The 15,740-nt window shown below is 38.8% G+C and overlaps 1 protein-coding gene across 5 annotated transcripts in view; it reads left to right on the top strand.

The window, feature by feature from the left end:
• Nucleotides 1-15,740, top strand: part of ZFHX4 (zinc finger homeobox 4) — a 180,380-nt gene that overhangs the window by 26,353 nt on the left and 138,287 nt on the right. For 3 of the 5 annotated variants that reach the window (XM_079902156.1, XM_079902157.1, XM_079902155.1), the window contains exon 3: nt 69-571. In XM_079902156.1, coding sequence (XP_079758282.1) covers nt 69-571 — 503 coding nt within the window. The remainder of the gene's footprint in view (nt 1-68; nt 572-15,740) is intronic. The other 2 variants (XM_079902159.1, XM_079902158.1) reach the window with 1 other exon arrangement.

The following is a 15,740-nucleotide window of genomic DNA, read 5'->3' as shown; positions in this document are numbered from 1 at the left end:
ACAGATTCCTTTGTGTGCGCTGTGTTTTCCAGTCTCTATTTTTCCTCTTAATTTTTTTTTTCCTGTAGTAAATAATGAGCTGCCGCCTGAAATCCGGCTTGCCAGTGGTCAGCTAATGGGTGATGACCTGTCCCTCCTTACTGCAGGAGAGCTGTCACCTTATATCAGTGACCCAGCGCTGAAGCTATTCCAGTGTGCTGTTTGCAACAAATTCACCTCTGACAGCCTGGAGGCCCTAAGCGTGCATGTGAGCAGTGAGCGCTCCCTCCCAGAAGAGGAATGGAGGGCTGTAATTGGAGATATCTACCAGTGCAAGCTCTGTAACTACAACACTCAGCTCAAAGCCAACTTCCAGCTCCACTGCAAGACTGATAAACATATGCAGAAATATCAACTGGTGGCTCACATTAAAGAAGGGGGCAAAAGCAATGAGTGGAGGCTGAAGTGCATTGCCATTGGCAACCCTGTTCACCTAAAATGTAACGCCTGTGACTACTACACCAACAGCGTGGATAAATTACGCTTGCATACCACCAATCACAGGCACGAGGCAGCCCTGAAGCTCTACAAGGTAAGCAGTGTCATCCATTTCTGTTGGCGCAGAGTAGAGGAGGGAATTAACTGTTTTGGAGCTTGGACCACAAATCTGCAAGTTAAGGAAAAAAGAGAGGAAAAAAAAAATATAGAAGGGCAAGAGCCACAGTTTCTGCTTCACATTGCTAAATGCAGAGCCTGTTGAAGTAGATGGAATCGGAAAATATATTTAAAGGATTTGCCATATGTCCCTTTTACACGTGTCTCCGTGGGATTGATCACTCTACTGGTTGCCCTGAAATAAAATCACTTTTCTGAGTGTTTCTGTATATAAAATAATACTCTTAAACCTCTTTTATTGATTGATCAAAAACAACATAGCAACCCTCTTAGCTAAGTATTAATGGCTTCAGAGAGCAGAGGACAAAAGTAGCGCTGCCTTGTGAGTGCATCATCTTTTGTTTGGTGACAAACAAGGATGATCCAAACACAATGTGTGGTTTTTGGGTTTTTTTTTCCCTGCAAGCTCCTGTTGGTATTGAGTAAAAACACACGCGCTCCCTTAGCATCAGTTGTCAGTCTCCTACTTAACTCTGTTGTTATTTTGCATGACTTTTCCCAGCTAGTAAAGTTTTTAACCCTCTCAGTGGGTGTGGCTCAGGTAAAAATGTTCATTGAATGGCAACTAGACTTTTAATATTACAGGGGAAAAATATATATATATACGGATGTAATGAACACACGCAAGCGATGGACATCATTTGTTACATACCCTGTCTTGACTTTTTCTGAACCCTAATTACTGGTTAATTTATTTTCTGCAGTTTGTTTACTGGATTGGCTGGATTGTCTTGGTTCATGTACAAATGTAACAGATTCATTTCTATGATGAATAACGTGGTAACTTCTAAAAACTTCTTTTGTCCAGAGGATATTAAAATTCAGAAAATAGGGGCTTCCCTGGTGGCGCAGTGGTTGAGAGTCCGCCTGCTGATGCAGGGGACATGGGTTCGCGCCCCGGTCAGGGAAGATCCCACATGCCATGGAGTGGCTGGGCCCGTGAGCCATGGCCGCCGAGCCTGCGTGTCCGGAGCCTGTGCTCCGCAATGGGAGAGACCACGACAGTGAGAGGCCCGTGTACCACAAAAAAAAAAAAAAAAAAAAAAAAAAAAAATCAGAAAATATTGCAAACCATTAGTCATCGTAACAAGCTCTAAATATGATTACAAAATCCATTTTGCAAGTGTTATCTATTGATTTATACTAGAAATCAGTGATAACTATACTATCAGGAGGCAACCAGTGACTATACTACCTATGGCTCTTCTAACGCTCTTTCGAACTATAAACAGACCACAAAAAGAGCAGATTGTGGCTATCTCGAGCAGGGGCAAGAATTATTTATTTGGGTTGGCCTGCCACTATTTGTTTGGACTGTTTCTTGAAGTTCAAATCCTGCATTGATGTACTGAGCGTGAAAACCTAAAGTCGTGGTGTGAGAATTTGTAACGTTGTTCCTGTAATATCGGCTCTCCGTGGATCAATAATGAAAGCATTAGATTTGGGTTATAGAGTTTGAGGGGAGTACAGGCCCTGACGTAAGATGGAAAGCTTCTAAGTTGATGGTATTGCAAATGTAATATAATGGATTAATTGTATTATAATTCATAGCTTTTACAGCAACAGTTGACAGCCATTCAGTTGTCAACTTTTCTTCTGCTGATACCTGAACTATTAAAACTTTTAGAACACCTAGGAGAAAAAAAATAAACATTAAGTTTGTATAAATAATAGATCTCGACCCTGGGAGCTATGTAGAATATTCATGAACTGTGTTTGTATTCACACAGCCCCTCTAACACTTTAAATTAACATGTTGTGAATAGAAGATATAAATGTACAAAATTTTCTGTTTTATTAATATCATGTGGGAAGCTGAAGAAAGGTAGAGCGTTCCTGTTTATTTTCTCAGGAAAGGTTATTTAATCTAATTGACGATTATTTACACATGTGTATGTGTGTATTAAGTTTATCCATTCATTCCATGAGTATGGATTGACTACCCTCACTGTCTGTAGAGCAGTTTGCTAGGTGTCAGGGTTACCCTTGAAGTTCCTTTTCAGAGAGAGTTGGATGTTGTCTTTGAAAGTGTAGCAACCAGATGAGATTGAACTTGCTTATAGAGAGGGCCTTAAAGCAGAGAGAGCTTTAGATCCCAGAACCAAAGGCTATATGTACTCTTACCTTAAAAATGTTATGTCATATATAAATTGACTTTTCCCCCATCTTCTTTATTTGCTTATCTCTTCAATACCCAAATGTCCTTGTGGTGTGGTGTCTAAAAATGGTCAACAAACAAATAAGAACACACTTTGAACAAACTTACCTTGAATTAAAGGAAGATGGAAGAGATAAATATTGGAGCCATTGAAACTTGGTATTGGGCAATTGAACTATATTATTTTGCATTAGCCTTCAAGGAGCATTCATTCTTTCTAGAAGTCACTAGAAAAGTTCCTCCGGAGTAGCAATGTGTTGAGGATGCTGTTTCTAAACTGATTTACAGGAACTGAGTGAGTCAGATCCAGAGGATTTTCAAGTGCAGTAATGAGGATATTAGCAAGCTTGGTCGGCTTGTGTCGGCAAAATAAAATTGCTCCATAAGTAACATTAATTGCTTTTAAATGAGACCCTAACAAATTGGCCTAGGCCTGGAAAAAAATGATGGTTTGTAATATGGCGAAAATATTAAAATTAGACTTAAAATGGTGTCTGAGCTAATGACTAGATAATAATCGCCTATATAAAATTCATTTTCATTAGGAGTTTAATTTACATCATTTTGCATCGTGAATTATTCAGACTTCAAGGGAAAGTGACAAGTAGCAGTTAAAAGACAAATACAGAGCTGGGAGTAAACAGCTCTTCTCCTCATTGACAGCATATTGATTCATAACACTCCAAATGTGGGGATCTGTCGGGGCAATTTGAATAGGCCACTTACCACTTGCATGGTCAGCCTGAAGCAGTATTACCTCAAAGATGTGTGTGTCCTTATTCCAGTTTAAGGAGGTTAAAGGTTAAAGGTTAAGGGGTAGCTTAAAAGCATCATCTGCCTAGCTGCTTAACTTTAACCTGATCAATTTAATGAAAATCTGTTTTACAGATGTTGTTTTAATGTATTTGGCAGGATTTAGGCAGCTTTAACATTAGACGTATGCTAGTAAAAATTATTTCTTTATTTGACCAGAACAACACCTTTCCTTTCATGTTTAAGGTAGAAGGGCTTGTGGGTTACGGTATTTTGGCAAAGAACCCAGGGGCAGAATGTGTTGATGATTTTTCCATATGGACTCAGAAAAAGAATACCTTTATGTCTATTGCTAACGATGACTGCAAAAACAAACAAAGCTGTGTTCATTTTCTGGCAGTATTCTTTACCTTAGGATTTTTTTTTTTTAAAGGAATTTTGTTATTGTTAAGAAAAGCTTACTCCTTTCTTCAGGCAAACTTCTCTGAAGCAGTAAGCGCTATTAAATTTTGATACTCTTTTCCTCTGGAAATTTTAAAGATGAAGCAAAATTGGGCTAGGAAATTCAAACGATAAAATGAAACTGCAGGGCTTCCCTGGTGGCGCAGTGGTTGAGAGTCCGCCTGCCGATGCAGGGGCGCGTGTTCGTGCCCCGGTCTGGGAGGATACCACATGCCGCGGGGCGGCTGGGCGCGCGTGAGCCATGGCCGCTGAGCCTGCGCGTCCGGAGCCTGTGCTCCGCAACGGGAGAGGCCACAGCAGTGAGAGGCCCGCGTACTGCAAAAGAGTTTAAAAAAAAAAAAAAAAAAGGAACTGCAGATTGACCTTAATCTTCTGTTTTAACGTCTGAAAGTGTGTTTAAAGTGAGGTTAATAAGTATTGAATGCATAGATGGCTACAATCAGTGTTGCAAGGTAAAGTGTGTGTGTGTGTGTATGTGTGCGTGCATCTGTATATAATGCCAACACAGTGTTCTCAGCTCAGCACTTTATTAGATTTGATTATGTTTTCCCAATTTCAAGCCTCTGCATCCTTTACAAATTTCTGTCGATTGATATTCACATAATGAATCCTCAATAAATATTTGTAAGATGAATAATGGACTAATGCATGAACTGAGACATATTAAAGAAACTCCTTTACTTCCAACCCTCATTAAAAAAAGAATGCACTGCAATTTGGTCTACCCCTTAAATGATCTCAATCCTTTTCTAAAGTGTCCAGTAAAAAGATTCAATGAAAACCACTTAGCACTACATGTTCCAACTGAGAAAGAACAAATAAGACTCTGGTAATATTTCAGATTTACAGTTTACCTTATTCTTGCCTTAGAATGACCGAGACTTTTCTGGCCAGCTGATTGGTTGATCACCATCCTGTGCAGGGCATGCAATAAGCTTGCCACACCTGTGCTTTAGCTGCTTCGATGATATTATATTGTATTTTTAAGTGAGGTGTTCACAGCTTCGCTGGTTCAAAGTCAAAAGTTTAATTATACTAGTTTTTTTTTTCTTCCTGCATCTGCTAGTTGTGAAGGAGAATCATCTGTCTGAATTCCATAATGCTGTTTTCATATTTGGATTTCAAATTGTCTGAGGGCAGTGAATGAATCTCTTGTCTCCATGGTGAGCAAAGGACGACACGTGGGATTTAGTCCTAGGTAACTTTTAGTGTAACATTCCCCCAAGGAATATTTTTGGAGTTTTCTCATTATCCATGTTATGGATGAAAGAATCCGGGTTAAGAACTAAAATCAAGGTGCCGGGGAGGGTCACAGAAGAGAATGCAAAAACCATGCTGGGCAAAGTATGTGGCAAGGAAATAAAAAATGGAATAATTAGCTTCACCTGCCTTTTCAGCTTTTTCTTTTTTTTTTAACTGGTAGGAAATAATAACCCAATCAGTTTGGAATTAATAAAGAATTACAAGCATTTTCATTTCAATAGGCCTGAGCCCAACTTTGCAATTTAAAATCAAATATACCCGATATGTACCATCTCAATTATTGAACTGTCATTGTCCCAGTGCGATGGTAAAAGAGGTTAGGAGATTGCGTGGTACCCATATGCATAAAAGTCATTGTGCAAAAGGAAATTGGAATATGTGTGTGTATCTAAAAAAACAAAACAGGTTTTTCTTAATCTTATTCTAGTCATTTGTTTAGATGAAGAAAGCTGTTTTCAGAGATAAACCAAAGTTCTTTTTTTCTGTTGCTAAACATTAACGTGAAGATGGAAAATTTTGCACTTTTTGTGTTAGTTTCAGATTTCTGTTCCTTTCAAGGTTGAAATGCAGTGTGAAATTTAATTTCAGTTGCAGGATTTATTTTTTAAAACAGTAATGACAACTCAAATTATTCTGTTGTATTCTCATATAAAAAGACAAGGCAGAGGTTGAGAAAACCAGTTTCTGTAGTAGAAAAATACATGCTTGCCTAATACTTATAACTAATAAATATACAGATCAAATAGAGGTCAGCTGGTTAGCTAATAGCAACTAATAAATCACTAGTGTTTTCAGATCACAATGTAATTGGCCAGCCCTACTACTATGTCTACTTCTGTTTTTAAGCTTGACATTTACTGAAGCACAGCCATGTGTTGGAACACGGCTACTCCAGCACAAATATGGGCATTCTCACTGCATTCACATGGCAAGAAATATATACTACATTAGGAGCTGAGAACCCTGTTCGTATTCCACTAGGAAGAAATGACCAAAAATATCTGTCTATCCGGATACATAATAGATAGATAGATACACATATATAGAGACATATATTGATACATACCAATCCCTAGAAGGATTACTTTAGACCAGGTATTAACAACTTATTACATCCATGTCAGGATAGATAAAATGATTTTTAATGTGTGAAATTGTTAACAAACCCAGACGAAATTTAAAGAAAGCAAAGCGTGTCATTGGAATCCTCTTATTTTATTTCTGACACGTCTTTCCTTAACTAGTGCTACCATCTCCCCACACACCAGGCACACGCCGTTATTCTCTTCTCTCTTTTGCTGAAATCCTTACTGTTTTCTCATCTAGAACTTCTCTTCATGGAAGTACTCCGTGTTGTGAGATTACCTATCTAATTCCCCAAAGAAAATGAGCATTCCTTTCATTAAGGAGGAAAGAAGCCTTTTTCATAAAAGCAGAGTAGTGCATCCAAAGGTGTAAATGACTTTCAGATCTTTCCTAAGGTGCATTTGGTTTTAAAGGAACCGCTCGACCTGGAGGAATTTCTAATGTGTGAGGGGGGACGGTGGTTACATCAGGGATGGGGTTGTGATAGGGCGGTACCCCACCCTAAGAGCTTCCTGCATTTCCCTTCTTCCGGATACACACACGCACGCACACACACACACACACACACACACACACACCCCACACACACATATCACACCCAACCGTCCACTTCAGAGAAGCAGTAAAAACTCTGGCACTACCATTCATTTCACTCCAGGACCATGTCAACTCAGACTTTGGGATTTATGTTACTGTTTTTGTATAACTTGTGCTCATTCTGTCTCATGTGAAGTGTAGGTATGATTTAACCCAAATTAATAAATCCCTATGTGTCCCCCAACCTGAGGTCATTTAGGGAATGCAGACAAAGGTGTTATATCTCATAATGAACGTGCTTTCCCTGTCTGTTTCTTTGGCTTCCACGTAACCATCCCTGTCAGTGGAGCTCGTTTAAAATCGCTGAAATGTTCAGATGGGTCCTAGGACGCCACGCGGTAAGGCGGCCAGAGTCATATGTTAAGCAGGCCTTGCGCTGCCGAAAGGGTCTTGGCCCGGCGGGGGGTGGGTGGGGGGAGCTGGCATGTGCATAATGACCACGGTTCTGCTTCCAGAACATCTGGCCGGCCTGCGATCTACTGGAAATGCTTTACCAAGTTCGCTTGGAGTCTGAGCCTCTGCTTAGGCTGAGTTCAATTAGACGTGGAGATTTGTTCATTATTCAGATAATTCAAGCCTTCAAAGGCACTTCTTCCCCCCAAATTATCAGTGTATTGCGGGAGAGCTTATGATGATATGATTATTCAAAAGAGGAACAACGATGGGGGCTCAGCCCCCAAGAACCCGTTAGGAAGATTCTGTAACCTAGGAGGAGTATGGTGATTGACGTTCTGTTTGCAGAATGCCCAAATGACATCCCAAGTTCTACTTCTAATAAATACAGAAACGTTCATTAAGCACTTCCTCTGGGCCAGGTTTTTAAATGTCTCTGTTTATGGAGGTTGTGTCCCATTAATGAGGAAGGATACAAACCATCTTCTCTAAGGTGATGCTTCCTAACTCACTCTGTTCTTCCAGTGTGGCAGGGACATTAATCAAATTAAGGGTTGAATCCATATACTAGCCCTTGAAAACTTCCATGCTTTTTTTCAACAATGGTTGGTCAAAAGGCTGAGTGTGACTCCTTTCTTGGGTCATCAGTAGATGTAGAACAATGTCACTTGTATATCTTGGCTGACTCATTGCTCTCTTGCAGTGTACAACTTTGTTAGTCAGTTTCAGACAAAGGTTATGGTGGGAATTACAGCGCAGGATAGAGCTTTTCTATTTCTTGGACCATTTATGTTGTTCTTTAAACATGAGGATGGTGCCACTGATGCATTGCCTAGAAAATGAAGAAGAGAACCACTTACTAAAGAATGCAAAATGGGGCTTCCCTGGTGGCGCAGTGGTTGAGAGTCCACCTGTCGATGCAGGGGACGCGAGTTCGTGCCCCAGTCTGGGAAGATCCCACATGCCGCGGAGCGGCTGGGCCCGTGAGCCATGGCCGCTGAGCCTGCGCGTCCGGAGCCTGTGCTCTGCAACGGGAGAGACCACAGCAGTGACAGGCCCGTGTACCACAAAAAAAAAAAAAAAAAAAAAAAAAAAAGAATGCAAAATGTGTCAGATTATAACTTCAGTCAATTCCCTTGTAGAACCAGGATGCTACTTTAGTTTGAGTCTTGGAAGTTTGAGTCTTGGAAGATCTTTCTAACTTCAGTCTGCAGTACTGTCGAGAATTCTGCTTAAAGGTAAATTATTGTAATGACAGTTCTGTATTATCACAAATAACACTTACATGTGGCGACATTTCATTTCGCTCGGTTTTATAATATTTTATTAACACTCTAGGTTTCCTAAAGGGAAAGTACTTCTGCAGCTTTGACTATAATACGTACATATATTAAATATGTATATGTAAATATAAATGTGTATTGAGACCATATTCTCAATATTTTATTGATACAGATTTTCCTAAATACTTTCTTTCATTGGAAATATTAGGAAGCATAGAATATACACTTCTCTCTCCTTGTTGCTTAAGGGATAAATGTTAGGGTTATATTTTCTGATTACTCAATTTTTAGGGAGTTGTGTGGAGGACGGTTAGGGTTGAAGAATTCTTTGTCCCTGGATATCTGCTGATAAAAATTAGTGGAATGCAGTGCTGAGGATGGAAAGAAATGAGCTATTGATAAGTCCAACTGTATTGCTTAATTCGAGTTTGGGAGGAAAGCTTTACAAGTTTCACATACTGATTTTCAGTCCATGATTATGTGTCTTGTGTCGAGAAGAGCCTCATTTATAGCTAGAGTTGGTAATTGACTGTCTTTGTATGATTTACAAGCTATTGGAAAGAATCTCACCAAAACTATCCCTTCTTCTGATGCCAGTCTGTTGTCGGTGAAACTGTATTGATACTTGACTTATCCATTTATCAATGGCACAACTTTTTGAACAACAATCGTAAGTTAAAGCATTTTATGTGCATTATCTCATTTACTTTTCCCAACAGTTATAGGTTGTTTTTCCCATTAAGACATATGAGGAAACTGAGATTCAGAGCAAAACTCCTTGTTCAAGTCCTCACAGATAGTAAGAGCACGTGCTGGGGTTCTCACTCTGGTCTCTTTTCAACCCAAGCCTTCACCTACAGTATAAAGCTTTGCTAATGAAAACGTTTTGTTGTAATACTTGAGAACAGGGAGAGCAGGGAGTGCAAAAGGAAGAGAAGGGCTGGGGGCCTCAGAGACAAATGACCGTTTTGTCCAGGGTTAGTTATTTTGGAGCCCACCTTTATCCCTTCGAGTTACAGATTCCCTTAAAGACACTGCAGATGCAATGTAACATAAGAGCTGGCTGGTAGGGTTTGCACCCACGATTGCAGTCAACTGGCGTGATGAACTTACACCTCTTGTGGGCATCTCCAAGCCCGAAGGAGAGACTGCTGGTTCAAACTGTTACCTGACTCTTTCCTATCACAACAGAATTCTTTCCCTTTAAAGAAACTTTCCTTTTGCTGGCATTTTGGGGTGTTTGGTATATTAAATAGTAAAGGACTCATAGAATATTTATCACTTCGAGTGCCTGAGCTCTCAGTGTTTGCAAGTTAAGCACCTTTGGAAGCTGCCTTAATTCATTCAGGTCACCAGGGTACTTCAGAAGTAATGTACTAAATGGTACCCTGCTGACCTGAAAGATGGAATGTGCCTCCCTAAGCATTTAACTTCCTACATAGCAACAAGTAAAGCACCGTCTGCTCTCTGCCCAGGACCTGAGTCTCCTCTTCCCTCTTCCTGACATCCTTATAACTACTGGAGAAAGTCCTATTCATTTGCTACGTAACTAGCATTTTAAAAAACTTATCTTGTTTTGAATTATTATTATTATTATTTTTTTTTTTTGCGGTACGCGGGCCTCTCACTGCTGTGGCCTCTCCCGTTGCGGAGCACAGGCTCCGGACGCGCAGGCTCAGCGGCCATGGCTCACGGGCCCAGCCGCTCCGCGGCATGTGGGATCTTCCCGGACCAGAGCAAGAACCCACGTCCCCTGCATCGGCAGGCGGACTCTCAACCACTGCGCCACCAGGGAAGCCCTATTATTTCTTTAACTTGTATCTTTTACTTCTTACTTCGATTCATTTTGTTCCAAGCTTCCAGGAATTTTCTTTCCACCATAGGTTTCTAATGCACTCCCTTCCTCTCTGTCCTCCTCAAAATTTTGCTAATGATTTCAAGCAACTGGCCCACATCTTTTTAGAACTATTGACATGGACTTCCCTTAGAGATGCTTGAGGAAAGCTTGCCTTCCTGAATCTGGCTACTGATCCTGCAAAAAATTCTCAGTCATTGACACCAATGCAGTTGACCGTACTCATTAATGAAATATTCTTTTAATGGAAAGTAAGAATAGTCTTAGTTTTGAAGTGACCGAACTGTTAGCAGGAGAGAAGCTCCCAATACCAAAGCTGGTGTGTGTAAAGGATGCAAGGACATTTGGATAATTATGATGGGCGCTATCTTTTAAAGACTTTAACTATTTCTAACTATTTATTTGGCAGGCCTGAAAATAATACTAGCATGTGTCCTTAGAGCCTGAAGTCATTCATTGTTCAGTTGTGGGAAATCAGGTAGCAAGTCTGATTGCCATCACCTCTGGAAGAGTGTCAGTTTACAAAGTATCTCCTTTAAACTCAACATATATTCAGCACTTACCACTAAGTAACAGGGCAGGTGACACCAGACATGAGGGAAGGGGAGAATGATTCCCCAATTTACACCAAATAAATAGTGTCATTTTTTAAAATAAGATTAACATGCTAAAATGGAAAATATGTAAACAGCGGAATATACTTTTCAGAATTTATTTCATTTGGTGAATTGATATTACACAAACTTTGGAAGGGAGAAAATGCCTATGAGATACTATCATTGCTTTTTAAACAGAGGCCCCTCAATGTCTTTTGAGAAAGAATTTGACTAAAAGCAAGTTGTGGTTTAATTTATTTGTTTTGGTTTATTATAATTTTTATTAGCAAATTAAGTAATTAAAAAAAGCCTATCTGGATGGAACCATCGTACCAAGTTTTTCCATCATGAGTATTTCCTGAGAAGATACTCCCCAGGCTCATAACCAAATTCCTTAAAAATAGATCCAAAGAGAATTCATAAATAACTTTTTTTTTTTTCCCAGAGAAATAGAGTCTCTGGCTCTGTTAATTCCTTAAATAGTAGAAAAACTAAGATGGGTTTTATGAAGAATTCTTTAGTTTTTAGAGTATTCATTCTTAACTTGGCAATAGAATTACCATCAAGTCAGAAATGCAAAAATTTCCTATTGCTTAATAGTGTCGGTATTTACTTAGATGTATGTTTCAAAATAGACTCTCAGGTATAACATTTACTTATAAGTTCCTGTAGCATGTACTAGGTCATTTTATTTCTTCCTGTAGAACTGCAGCCCCTTTAAAAGTAATGGCTTCATAACTTATTGGAAAAGCATTGATACAGAATTACATCGAAATTGATTTTTTTTTAAAGTCTGTGAACACTTTTCTAAAAAGTGAACCATTTAATTCTTTATCAGTGGGTATAGAAGAATGTGGATATATTCAGTTCTCACGTGTTTGGTGATTATAAAGTCAAAATGCCACTACTCCAGTGATGTTTTCAGTATGTATCCAAGGAGACCTACCTATACCTATTTTGCTCAAACCCTGAAACAAATTGCATGCTCGTGCGCGCACGCGCGCGTGTGTGTGTCTGTGAGAGAGAGATGAGTGAGAATACAGTATACGAAGACTTATTTTAAAAAATTGTTAAAGATTATGAGTTAATCATTAACGCCTATTTATTTTGTTTTAAAGTAGAACTCAGAAATCTCTTCCTGCAAATTGTAAGTGTTCTCAGTCCCTAGAGGTAATAAACCTTTGATGATGTTGTGCAAGACTCGTCCACAAGCCCTGAAATCAGTTCTGTATGTACACATGACTAATCAAAGGTTCAGGGAACAGGTTATGATTTGGTAAAAGCGATAGGTGCTCCAGAAAGTAAATGGCCTTACCAACTGGGGGAGCACACTTAGCCTTTTTTCACCTTATAGAAGGCAGGTCCTAGTCCCACCGTTGGAGCAGGTATCCTTTTACAAAGGCTTGAGCACTAAGTCTTTTGAAAAGTTCTCTTTTAAAGCAAGGAGTTTCTCAAATTAATATCATCTAATTAGTACTCTACTCTTTTCTTTGCCTTAAAGTCACAACAGATACAAGACACTTAGACTCAAAAGTATCCTTGACATTCAGGGAATTAGGTAATCAGAACAAATATCTTCTTAAATTGATCAACTGTCAATGACCATAGGGGAAAATGATGAAATAAGAAGCAATCTCAATAATTAAGCATGAAATTATTTAGGAAAATGTGAGTAAAAGTCTCAAGAAATCAGTTCTAATATAGAAAAGGGAGGAACTAAAAGAACTAAAGTATAAAACCTACCATGTGGGCAGTGCAGTGAATGTTGAGGCCATTGTATTCTGGTTTTTTGCTGCTTTTTTTTTTTAAATCTTCAACAACTTTGTTGCGATTTAATTCATGTACCACGAAATTCACCCATTTAAAGCATCTAATTAAACGTTTTTTAGAATAGTCACAGAATTATGCAATCATCACCACAATTGATTTCAGAACATTTTCAACACTCCAAAAAGAAATCCTGTGCCATTTACCCTCCCCCCTCAATAATCCCAACCTTCCCTGTCCCAGCCCTAGGCAGCTACTAATTGCCTTCTGTCTATATAGACTTGGTTATCCTCAACACTTCATAAAAATGGAATCATACTATGCATGGTCCTTTGTGACTGGCTTCTTCCACTGAGCATGTTTTCGAGATTCATCCATATTGTAGCATGAATCAGTACTTCATACCTTTTTATTATGGAATTTCATAATAAAATAATAATAAAAACTTCATACCTTTTTATTATGGAATTTCCATTGCATGGATAAACTACATTTATTTATCCTCTCATCAGTTGATGGGCATTTGAGTTGTTTCCACTTTTGGGCTATGATGAATAACGGTGCTATGAACATTTGTGGATAGGTTTTTGTGTGGACATGTGTTTTCATTCTCTTAGGCTTATACCTAGAAGTGGAATTCCCAAAAGAGCAATCACTGGCATTAACTGGACTCAGTACTGCTGGTCACTTCTTATTTATACCTGATCAGCTTCTTTTCCCTTTCCCTTTAACAAATATTACACATGTTTATCACTCTTCTGATGCTCTTTATTCATCTTCTGCTCCATGGTCAACAAGTGCAGTGAGAAAAATTTGAACATTTATTGGGCACTTATTAGGTGGCAGGTAATCTTCTAAGTTCTTTAAATATATGAACTCATTTCATTCTAACAGCAAACCTATTAAGTAGGCATTATTATTATACCCATTTTGAAGATGAAGAAACTAAGGCGATGAAAGCTTAATTAATTTATCCAAGGTCACATAGCTGGTAACAGTGCCAGCTGAGTCAGGATTTATACTTGGATTGACTGGTTCCAGCAGCCACCGTCTTAAAGAGGACACTTTGTCCCAGTGAAGACACATTGAGAAATATGCCTGGAAAGGAAGGCCTTATTTGTGGCATGTAAGAGTATAACTATAATAGCTGATCTTTGGGAAGGACATCCTCTGAGAGGGAAAGAAAAGAAGTAATGATGAGATGGATAGAGATTTAGAGACTTTGGGAGGGGGTAGTGAGGGCTGGCAAATTAGAAAGATCACTGATAACATTACATAGTTTTTAGTTCTTTTTTATGTCAGAATGTAAACCATTATTTGGTTTATACAGTGTTCTTTGAAAAATGTTTATGAACTGAATTCTCCATATTGATTGAAAAATCGGTATATTTTATGATAATTACTGAAACACATTTTGTTAGATTGGTGTGTTAGTAACACACAAAAGCTTGTTTGTCCTCATTTCACGGTGCTAGTGAATAAAACAGACACAGAGGGTGTATGAAGCAGTTCCCGTCCTCAAGAAGCTCTGCAGGTTTTCGAAGAAACCATACAATGTGTTTTATCTGCGCTTTATTTTCCCTTGTGAATTGTCCCTAACAGTTTTTCTGAATTCCAGAAGTTTGTAGGGACATTTTTAGTCCTCTATATAACACGTTTTAGCAATGTTTACTCCTTTGTGTCGTCCAGAAAGTTAATATTTAGATTTCCTGTGGCATTTACGGAAGAAATTAGATTCCTGCCTTGCAAAACTTGGAAAAAGTGGCTGTTTGTTTCCACACAAGATGTCCCATTGTTGAAAAATAATGTGAAAAATAATGCACAGTAACAGTATAATTTAAATTTTCTCTCCCTCTTGCCTCCCACTCTCCACCTATGTGATGTTTTGTGAGCATGATTTTTATGTTTTCAGAGTAGTAAAGATGTGGATAAAGTGAAACATTACTCGGTGCTTTTTTTTTTTTTGCCAACTAGAAAGATTCTCTTTCTTTTTCTAGATATAAAAACAAAAATAGACTTGTTTCTAATAGCTAATCTAATTAATCAGTGGTAAATGGTCTTGATATTTTATCTGTAGATATTTCAGGCATCATCCTATTTTATTCAAACACTTACAACTGACCTTGACGTTTTCAGTTTCCAGAGACCTCCTGCTTACATGGGTAGGGTAAGGTCAGGGCTTGGGCTGACAGTGTTCCTACTGTTAGAACATGACATTGCATAATTTCTCCTTTCTGTTTTACTCTGAAAAAAGTTTTTAAGGAAAAGTTACGCAAGAAAATATGATAAGCTCTCATATTGTCTCAGGCTAAAAGATTCCCTAGAGCTGCTTTCTTGAGTCTGAAACACAGTGAGACTGAAAGATTGGATGACTATTTCAGCACTTACGTCCAGGAACACTGATGAACTTAATAAGCCTTGACAAGGTGGGTATCACTTTTGATGCCCTCCCATTATTAGTATATTGGGGGTGGGGTGCGGTGGGAGAGTGTGGGGTGATGTCTCAGAGAAAGGCAGTGGAAGATATGCCCATCTATCTCCCTGCAGCCCTCTGTAGCTCAAGAAAGTTTTAAAAGAGTTAGGCATTTTCTGTCTTTAAGCATCCAGCTGACTTTCTCACTCTTTATGTGGTTTTTGGCAAGCATTTCTGTGCCTTAGTTAATATATTAGTAAATGGAGGAAAAAACTCTCCAGTGAGTTCTAGAGATCTTAATTAAGGTACAGAAATAGCTTTGAAAACGCATTCTGAGATGAAAGCTTTTCTTATATGTGGAAAATATTACTCGTGTCTTGTCAGCACATCTACTCCATTGGCATTGCTCTTTGTACTTGGAGATAATTTCTTCTTTTCTTATTATTGGTAAGACACTTCC

This window comes from Stenella coeruleoalba (genome assembly GCF_951394435.1).
Source record: "Stenella coeruleoalba genome assembly, chromosome: 17".
NCBI lineage: Eukaryota > Metazoa > Chordata > Mammalia > Artiodactyla > Delphinidae > Stenella > Stenella coeruleoalba.
Note: the sequence above shows the minus strand (reverse complement) of the source record. Positions and strands in the feature narration are given on the sequence as shown.